We start from the raw sequence: 10,544 nt of genomic DNA on the forward strand, positions 1-10,544 counted from the left end.
TTACCTTTAAAAATATAAGTGATGAATTCGTTCGGGAAGTACACCATAACAAAATATTTATTTTTATGGCAAATGTAAATGTTTGTGTTTTCTATTTTATTTTGTTTTAATTTAATTGCCACGCGCTGTAAAAGAATGAGCACTATTTTTTTCTGGCTGGCAAATTAGGTTCTTAAAAAATATTTGGCTAGTTCGCGGAGTTTTGCTGTCAATTTTCTCCGCACAAAACAGTGAAGCAGTCAGGCACTTTTGGCTAAATAATGCGATAGCTGCCCCTTTTTAATGCCCTGCATTGGGAACGAAGAAAATTTATGCTATATTTGGAGCAGATAATAGAGGAAAAACTCACAATATATAATTGTCGTGTCATTTCATGTTTATCACTTGGCTTTACTGCATATTTACATACATGCAATACATAGTACATCGTTATGCACAAATGCTGTGCCAGCTGGCTTTGTGCTAAGCGCAAAATTTTTTTAGTTGGCGTAAAATGATCCCGCAAACTCAGACTATCAGTCTGTGCCTTAGTGCACATACATAAGTTTTTTATTTGTCAATAAAATATTAAGACTATATTTATAAACCAAAGCAGCAGCAGCATTTGCAGACGCCTTTCCAGCATTCGCGCTGATTGATGTTGTTGAACTGCACTGATAACGTTTTAAACTCATGTTTAAGATTATTAACAAAATTATAAAAAAAAACACACACACGCACACACACACACACACGAAAGAGAGCAATTTTCAGCATAGGACATTAATTTTGAGAGTAATCTTATAAAGCGGGGAATATTTTTTATTAAATGACCACCTTAAAAAATCTGCATAGTATTCAAAAAAATATGTTTTTATTTTTTAATAATCTTTCCGCAAATTAATAATCCATTTCCTTTCTTTTCTTTGCAGATCGATAAAAAATTCTTCAACTAATTGTTTGAAATTTCTGATAAACGGAAATTTTGCCTACTATTTTTTACCAAACGTAAACAAATAGTGGTATTTGCATCGAGGCAAACCGGAAAAAAACACCGCAACAAAAACTCAACATCTATTTTTTAAGTGATTAATTTCACTTCTTCAATTTTATTCACTTAATTTTATTCGTCTCGATTCAAGCGAGAGAAAAGCCAACAAAAAACCGAACTCATAGAATGGTAGAAGGTGATTCGATTAAGAATAAAAGTGATTGTAAGTATACAAGAAAAACATACAAAAAAATTAAAAATATTTAAAAAATTAATTATTGAGAAGAAATAAATTATATACTTTAACTATAAATCAATTTGTAAATTTTTCTTGTTAAAGAAATATTGAAAGCTTAGCAAGGTTTTTAAATTGCCAAAACAAAAAAATAAAAAGATATAGCTAGTGAATTTCAAAAAATTTTAACTAAGTTTTAATTAATAAGAAACATTTTTTTTAATAAACATACGGCTTCTTTGCGAATTTCCTGTGAATAAATATTCCCCAAAAACAAAAAAAAAAATTCGCTATTTATTTTTGTTTATCGTTTAATTATGGGAAGGATTTACTCACGTGGAATTGGTGATAAGGCTGATTATTTATAATTTTTTTCCCAAAGTTGTATAACTGAACACATTTTTGAAGTGCGAAAATCCGTATTTACATATGTATGAGGAATTCTTCGTCAACTGAAGCTCCTATTTTCAAAATTGGTTCAGTTAAAAAATCGATTATGCTCTTGAAAATTTGGAAAAAAATTTTACCTTTAAATGACGAGTGGGCGTTTTTTGAAATCCAATATGGCGGACGAAGTTTTGAAAAATTATTGGATTCACTCAAAATTTTTTAATTGCGAGTTTTTGGGGTAGCGGATTACGAACACGTACATGAATTTTTAAAAATCAAAATGGCGAATGTTTACTTTTTCGATCGAATTTTGGAGGGTGGATTGTTTCAGTTAACGAAGAATGCCACATATATTTTTTGCAATAATGTCTGCTTAACAAAATTTTCGAACGCTTAAATACGCGCCGACTTTCACTGATAACGACAAGGTTAGAAAAAAAATTGATAATACATACATACATACATACTAGTGTAACATTATTGCTACGACCTCGAAGAAAAAAAGATGAAGGCACACGTTTGCTAAAAATAACAAAAAATGTCACACCTCCTTTGAGACACTGAAGTGGTTCTTTGTGTTCTTTCAAAGCCAATATGTTTTGATACGCCTCATCATTTCCTTTAAAATGGAAAAAATACATAATATTTTACTATTGATAAAGCGCGATTTTTGACAGCTTTTTTTTTAATTAGCAACTTTGTGACGCAAATTGCACAAAAAAGTGTGGTTTGTGAATCATTTTGTAGTTAACTGACTCATAAATGTTTGCCATAGGACGTACAAAGATAGCCATTTATTAAATTTTTTAAAGATTTTAAAAGGTTTAATAAAAAAAAGGTTTTTGATTTTTTTTTTTAACAAAATAAAAAATCAGTTAATTTTTAAAACCAACCCTGTTATTAAGAATCTTAAAATTTAATTTCAAAATTTCTTCAAATGATAGAAGGTAGAAGGTAGAAGGTAGAAGTGACCACTCAGTCGAGCTCTCTCATAGCTGACTGTAATGTCAAAAAATGTAAACAAAGAAATTAACCCTTTGTTATGCATTTACCATATTTGATAAAACTCAATTTCTTTGAAATAAAAGTTTTTGTAAATATGTAAATATTTAAAATCTCATTAGAATGAGCTTCATTTTAGTTAATGCGTTTTCGTTTTAACGTAAATGTGGAAATGCATACTTAAGCTTAGTATCCAGCTCTTAAGAAAACGGTCAAGAAAAAATTGCCATTATTTCGCGTGTGTGCCCAAGGAATTTTGACATTTTTGATAACGCACAGCCTGTTGCCTCACTCTTTCCTCAAGAAATAATGGAACGGGCATATATTTCTGTTGCAAACCTGGGTTACCTTGTGCTCTTTTTTCACAAAAAACTTTAGAAAACCGTAGTAGAAAGCGTACTAAATTTCTGAAGAACTGCGTACTGCCTTAAGGAAATTTTACTCAAGAAAATTTCTTAGCCATTTATTGTACGTCATTTTATATGGAGTTTTTGCTTTTCTTAAGAGCTGGATACTAAGCTTTAATGTTGTCGCTTCACTTAACAATTCGGAGGTTTAAAATAACGCACAAGTTTGTTGTCCTGGCTCTTGCCAAACACAACACACCGCCCATAATTCCTCTTCATTTTATTATGTATTTTAAATTAGCCAAACAGTTCACAACTGAAAACTTAAATTAAAAAAATTAAAATTGACATTTCAGTCACAGTTCAAAAGAGAGAAATGTCGAAATCTCTTGTACCTTGTTATGCCTTGAATTTCTTCAATAAAATTTTTTTTTTCTGTTTAACAACACCCTCACTTAATATGTTCTATCTCTTTCTATTTTCCTCCTCTCTCTCTCTCTCTTCCACAGCCTATAATGTAGAGGCTGGCATCCAACCAAACTACAATAACAGCAGAAATAACTCGATCGACAATCGTTCCATTCTACAGCCCTATTCGTTGGGCAGTGGCGGCAAGGATCCCGAATATCAATTTGCAGCAGTCAATAAGGGTTACGAGACGGACATTAGCAGCGCTGGCGGCGATAAGCATGACGTAGAAAAGGGTAGTGCGGCCGTCATTGAGGTCACCCACAACGGCGTCGTTCCACACAGCGGCAGCGGCAACGGCAACGGCAACGGCGGTGGCAGCAATGGCGGAAGTGGCGGCTCAGGCGCCGATGGCCGCCGCTCCACTGGCATACGGGCCGGTTTCGAGCAGGCCATCGAATTATGCGGCTATGGAAAATTCCATTATATTCTATTGGCCATTTGTGGTCTGGTGAGCACCAGTGAAGAAATGGACGTCATCTCCATGTCGTTCATTCTACCATCGGCACAATGTGATTTGGATTTGAATACGAGCACCAAAGGATGGCTCAATTCAATTATATTCATTGGTATGATGGTCGGTGCCTACTTCTGGGGCAGCATCGCCGATGCGGTCGGACGTAAAAAGGTGCTCATTGTGATCTCCTTTATGAATGGCTTTTGTATTGTTGCATCGTCATTTTCGCAAACCTACGGATGGTTTATGCTGTTTCGCTTTCTCAATGGCGCGGCGTAAGTATACACACACACACATACAAACAAACTAATAGATAAATATTTCATAAAAATCCACTAACTCATCAGCCATTTGGTTTCGCCACAACACGCTAATCCCAAAATGAATCATTGACATTGAGGCAGCGAGCGCAGCTGCTGTAAGAGTCGAACTTGTAAATAAGCGCGGCTTGGTGTTAATTAAATCGCTCGTAAAATGTTAGTTAACAGCAGCGACTAGCGACTGCGGCCAGCGTGGCGTGGCGTGGCGTTAATGTGTGCGGGCGCGGAGTCAGCCCTACATAGCTGAAACTTGGGTAGCGCTGAGCAACGTGGCTTTCTTTAGTGTTTAGCCCCACACACACCCATACATACATAAGTAAATTTTCGCACACTAAATTTTTTTTTGCACTTTTCACCCGGTTCGCGAGGTGTTAATTTGCCACAACAGCCGCGCATATATGTATGTACGTACATACATGCCTTCACAAGCTCTCACATTTTTTAAGTTCATCAACAAATTAGTAATATTCGAAAATTGCAAACAGTTGCAATGCACGCTTTTTGTTTATTTACACAAGAAGCGCTCAATGAGAAATAAGGCGTAAACAAAATTTTGAAATCATCATTAAATCGACGTATTTATAATGGATGTTGTGCGCGCGAGCAGCGAAAAAAGAGGGCAATAAAAACAATGAGCTTATGAATATTTATTATGGAATATACTTAATTGATTAAAAAGTAGAAAATATTTGAAAATAGATTTTTTGTATTATGCGAGCGAAAAAAAGTTGCGCATACGCCGTGTGGCACGACGGTATGTTATTGTAGAATTCACAGCAAGTGCAAACAGGGGCAAATACTACGTAAATTATGAAAAAGTATTTGTTTTTAATTCTTGAAAAAGGAACGGAAAAATCGAGATTTGAAGAATATTAGAAAATCCCAAAGAAAAGATTAAACAGAATAACTTGGAAACAATTTTAAAACATAGTTTGGAAAAAAGTTAAAGTTTAAATTTAAAAAGATAACTTGGAAACAATATTTACGAAAATTAAAGAATATTAAGAAATGTATGAAATGAAATGAAAAAAAATGATAATAGTAATTTAGCATCAATTTTAAATTTGGTTTGGAAACATTTTTCTTTTTAATTTAAAGCAAAACTTTTATAGTTTTTAATATCCTATGCTCTAATTTTTTTTTTAAATCAACTTTTAGTATTTAAAAAATTTTAATTTTGGACGCTCATGAATTTTAGCTTCCTTTTAAATTTTCACATTATAAAAGAAAAGTTTCATATTTTCTATTTACGATTTTCAAAATTTGCAAACAAACTCATATAACTATAATCAATAAGTCATAAATTTTCTGTTGTCCGAGACTTGATCAATGAAATACTTTGGCAATATTAACAGTTTTTGTCTTTCTAATTTAATAATATAGATTTATTGCAGTAAAAAAAAAACTTAAAAATAGGAACCACATTTTTTGTGCGTTTTAAAGGAGACCAATTGGTTTTGCTGCATATCTATATATTAGTACGCTAATATAAGACAATGAGAAATACATAAGAATTAGGATAACTGAAAGAGTAAAAAAATTAATTGAAATTTTTTCAATAGGAATCGCAAAGTTACAGAATTTTATCGAATCGTCGAAGTTTATAGTTATCGAAATTAATCGAGTTATCTATGCTTATCGTAATGTATCGAATTATTCAAATTGATCTATGTTTACTGAGTTGTCGAAATATATTGACACAGAAACTTAGTTGCCGAAATTTACGAATAGTTATCGAGCTATAATAATTTATGTGATTATCGAAATTTTTTAAAATAAAGAACTTACAGTGTTATCGATAGTTATTGATTTACTGAAATCGGTTGATTTATCGAATCGAAGTTTATGAAATTTTCAAAAGATATCGAGGCATCGAAATTTCAAAGTTACATAAGTTTATCGAGTTATCACTGCTTATCGAATTTTGTCGCGTTAACAGAGTTTAACGAGTTATCGAAATATATGGAACTGTCAAAATTAACCGAGTTATCGAAATTACCTGTATACCTTTATAACCCAAAGTTTGTCGAGTTATTAAATTATATCGACATACATATACATATATATTTTTGAGTTATCGAGCCCTCGAATTTCACAGTTATCGAAATTAGTTAAGTTACCGAATTTTATTGAGTTATCGGATCATATACCACAATATCCGAACTTCAGCTACATACATACATACATACAAATGTACATAATTCATCACTCCTCCTTTTAGCTTCATATTTTGTGTTAATAAATTTCCATTTTTCCACTTTGTTTCATCATTTGCTCGCATACTTCGATTTCTGCTCCCATTTTTCCTATTCTCCATTTCGTCCTTAGCCTTATATCCTTATATATATGTACATATAATTTACTTCCGCTTTTACTACATACATACGTTCTTTCTCTCTCTTTCTCTTCAACTTTCAGTCTCGGCGGCAGCGGTCCAGTCATTTGGTCGTACTTCGCCGAATTCCAGCCGAAAGCGAAACGTGGCTCCATGTTGAGTTTCATGGCTGCCTTCTGGACCTTTGGTAATCTCTTTGTTGCCGGCCTTGCATGGTTGATCATTCCCAGCAGCCTTGGCTTCAAAACCGACTTAATTACATACAATTCATGGCGTATCTTCTTGATGGTGTGCGCTCTGCCATCATTCGTGGTCGCCTTCCTGCTCTTCTATTTGCCCGAATCGCCGAAATTCCTGCTAACCAAGGGCAAACAAGAAAGGGCCATGGCCATCTTCCGTGGCATCTTCGTGACCAACACACGCAAACCGGCAGAACAATATCCCGTCATCGAACTGGACATCGACGAGAAACTGTTGGCCGAGATCAAGGAGAATCAGGCTGGCGTCAAGGGCAAATACAGTAAAATGATGTCGAATATGGCCGATCACAGCAAACAACTGTTCACCTCGCCGATTCTAAAATTCACACTCATCTCCATTACCATCAACTTTACCTTTCACATCGGCTACTACGGCCTGATGATGTGGTTCCCAGAGCTGTTCAATCGCTTCGAAAAGTACAGCGTCGCCTTCCCAGATCAGCGCGCCGGTGTGTGCACAGTCACCGATTATGTGGTGGGTAAGATAGAGGAAGAAGATGCCGTCTGCTCAGGGCACATACCTCAGAGCGTATTCCAGGAGTCATTGATCTCCTTAGCCTCCGCGCTGCCAGCCAACCTGATCGCCATTTTGGGCATGGACTTGCTGGGGCGCAAATTCTTCCTTATCTTCGGCACCATGACTGCTGGCGTGTGCTCGGCTGCCATGTACTTCGTGTTCAGCTCGACACAGAACCTGATCGTGACGGCTGTGTTCAGTGGTGCCATCTCAGCTGCCAATGCAGCCTTGGACTGTCTCATTACCGAGGTCTTCCCTACACATTTGCGCGCCACCGGTGTGGCCATCTCCATGGTGGCGGCGCGTATGGGTGGCATCATTGGTAACATTGTGATTGCATCACTACTGGATCAGTATTGCCCGGCACCGACGTTCATTGTGGCCATCCTATTGATGGGTGGCGGTCTCATGTGTTTGATGTTGCCCAATACAACGCGCAAAGAATTGAATTAAAAATGGATTGGCGAGTAGAGATTGTGGAGCAGAGCAGATGGAAGAAGTTAGCGGAGAATTGTAGCAGAGATCTGCCCGAGTTAGGATAAAATAAATACTCGGAACAAACGAATTTCGTGGTGGGATTTAGTTGAGTGGGGAACAAAACGCATGTACACATACAAACAGAAAACAAAAACAAAAACAAAAGAAAACACATACATACACATCTAAGTACTAATGTAATGTCGCTTAGGAACTTGTTGTAAATTTTCTAGCCATGTAATATATGTAACTACCGATTAATATAACTAAAAGTAATAGAATTTACACACATACATATACACGTAATTACCAAAAAGTGAATTAAATGTTTCAAGAAACGACTATAAAAATGTTATTTCATATTTTGAATAAAAGTTTGATTTAAGAAAAAACGAAAAATAGAGGAAGAAAAAATCGCTTTTATCTTTAAAAAAAAATAAAACCACACCCTTACCAATATTTAAAACAACACACTCGGGCAGACCTGGCAGTTGATACCCATATTGCTAGGTTTTGTTTAACTATTTGTTTCATATAAAAAAAGTGAATATGGCAATTATCAATTTTAGATAAAAACTGCCTGCTTTGTTGGCGAAACGAAAGGTTTTAATAGAAAAAACGTTAGATTAAAACAAATTTAACGGATCTCAAATCCAACTTTGAACATTTCTTTACAATATTTCCACGCATTTTTAGGATTTAAATTTAGGAAATTCCTTACAGACTCATAAAATATTTTCTTATTTTCTAAAAACTAAAAAAGTAAGTTTTTATTTAGTAAAAATGTGTAAAATTTCCGTTTTTAATTTTTTTCAGTCCCAAAAAAGGATAAAAGGGGGCATGACAAAAGCGCTTCCGAATTTTTCAATTTTAGCCAAAAACTTCCTCTTTCGATTGGTGCCATTACTTTTGAGGAAAATTAATATTTTAATAAGAAAAAGTATCAAACGAAAATTCAAGTATTACAACAAACATTTCGAGTATCACACACGAAATTGCGTGCCGACAGTTTGAGAGGCCTAGAAACATGAACAAGTTAACAACTTTTCTCGAGTATATCGGCATGAAAAAATTACCTAACCTAATATTTGTATATTTGGCAGAAACCTATACAAGTTTAGCTCTTTAAAATCCGTTTTAGAAATTTTCCAGATCCCAAAACTTCTGCAGAAAAATTCGCGGAAAAGTAGCAAGTTCTCCACGGAAGTTTCGATATTTTTAGGGGCTGAAAATTTCAAAACCGAATGGGGAACGACGTAGAAATTCAGCAGCCATTAGAAATGGAAAATATTTTTTCGAAAATTTAATCAAGAAAAATTTTAGACGGAAGAAATAGCAAAACAGCCATTAATCTTCTTGAAAGTTCTAAAAAACCTTTTTAACCGTTATTCCGATTTTTTTTTTAAAGTACCGCAGTCGACGCCTCATACGATTTTGAATCCCATGCATATAAAATTTTTGTGAAAACCCCAGTCGGAACGCGCCAAATATGCAACTTCCGGTGAGAAAAGTGCTCGTACGAATAACGGAAATCAAGTCCAATTTTGTAAATTTTTATAAAATATTTGCACGCAATTTCCATTACTCGTTTTTAAACTATTAGTTGTTTAGATTAAAAAAATAGATTGATATTTTCTAAAAATTAAAATTGTAGCTTTTTATTTTGAAAATTTTGTAAAATTTCAGTTTTTAATTTTTTTCGGACCCCAAACAAAGATAAAAGTGGGCACGGCAAAAGCGTTTTCACATTTGCCAATTTTAGACAAAAGCTCCTTCTTTCCATTCGAGTCTTTTTTGTTGGCGAAGCGAACGTTTTTGATAGAAAAAACGTATTAAAAAAAATACGGAAATCAAGCCAATATTCGTTTTTATACGATTAGTTAGGAAATTCCTTCTTGATTCATAAAATAGTTTCATATTTTCTAAAAATTTAAAAGTAACTTTTTAATTAGAAAAATGTGTACAATTTCCATTTTTAATTTTGTTCGGGCCCCAAAAAAGGATAAAGGGGGCATGGCAAATGCGCTTCCGAATTTTTCTATTTTTAACCGACCAAAAAAGGAGAAGGTTATCAGTTCGTCGAAATATTTTTTTTTTTTTAATGTTGTTACCGCATAACTTTGGACCACGTCAACCGATTTCGATCAGAAAGGTAGTGTCTCAGAGGTGGTCCCATACTAATCTGGTTAAGATCCGATCAGTGGATCATGAGATATATATATATATATACATATATTTTTTTATATGAGAGTTGAAGTCGGTTTTTTTTTGCTAAAAATTACTTGTAGCCCATAACTTCTTTTCGCCTTTTTTTGTTGGCGAGACGAGTTTTTCAGCATAAGCATTTTCGGCGTAATTTTATAGCAAAAAAATCGAAGTAGGGCCTATTTCGAATGAAAAATGTTGTGGGACACCGCCCCGAGCGATGCTCTTTCCTTTGCCACCAAAATCGGTTCGACTATGTAGGAGTTAGTTAAACTGAGGTTTCTACGACTGTCATAGATTTTCAATTTTTAAAGTAAGAACACAGGCTCTTTTATGTTTTTTTTTTCATTTTATTATTTTTTTGCAATTTTTATTTCCTTGTTTATTTGTTCGACCTTACTCGCTTTGATGTTTTTGCTGCTTTAATTAATAAATTTTAATAACTATTTACACAATATTTAAAGCATCGAAGACCATTACTATTGTTTTAAATATAATTTTTATTTTCAAAAATTTTCAAATTCAAACGCTTATATTTTTTTTTTGGTGGCTTAAAATTAA

At 34.2% G+C, this 10,544-nt stretch overlaps 1 protein-coding gene across 5 annotated transcripts in view; it reads left to right on the plus strand.

Moving 5' to 3' along the window:
* Positions 1–7,943, plus strand: part of LOC108383169 (synaptic vesicle glycoprotein 2B) — a 60,911-nt gene extending 52,968 nt beyond the window's left edge. For all 5 annotated transcript variants that reach the window (XM_017605262.1, XM_017605057.1, XM_017605194.1 and 2 more), the window contains 3 exons: positions 912–1,193; positions 3,454–4,144; positions 6,608–7,943. In XM_017605262.1, the coding sequence (XP_017460751.1) occupies positions 1,157–1,193; positions 3,454–4,144; positions 6,608–7,754 (1,875 nt within the window). In that variant the 5' untranslated portion in view covers positions 912–1,156 and the 3' untranslated portion in view covers positions 7,755–7,943. The remainder of the gene's footprint in view (positions 1–911; positions 1,194–3,453; positions 4,145–6,607) is intronic.
* The last annotated feature ends 2,601 nt before the right edge of the window (positions 7,944–10,544 follow it).

This window comes from Rhagoletis zephyria, unplaced genomic scaffold, assembly GCF_001687245.7.
Source record: "Rhagoletis zephyria isolate East Lansing unplaced genomic scaffold, Rhagoletis_zephyria_1.1 Rzeph_scaffold_00006, whole genome shotgun sequence".
NCBI lineage: Eukaryota > Metazoa > Arthropoda > Insecta > Diptera > Tephritidae > Rhagoletis > Rhagoletis zephyria.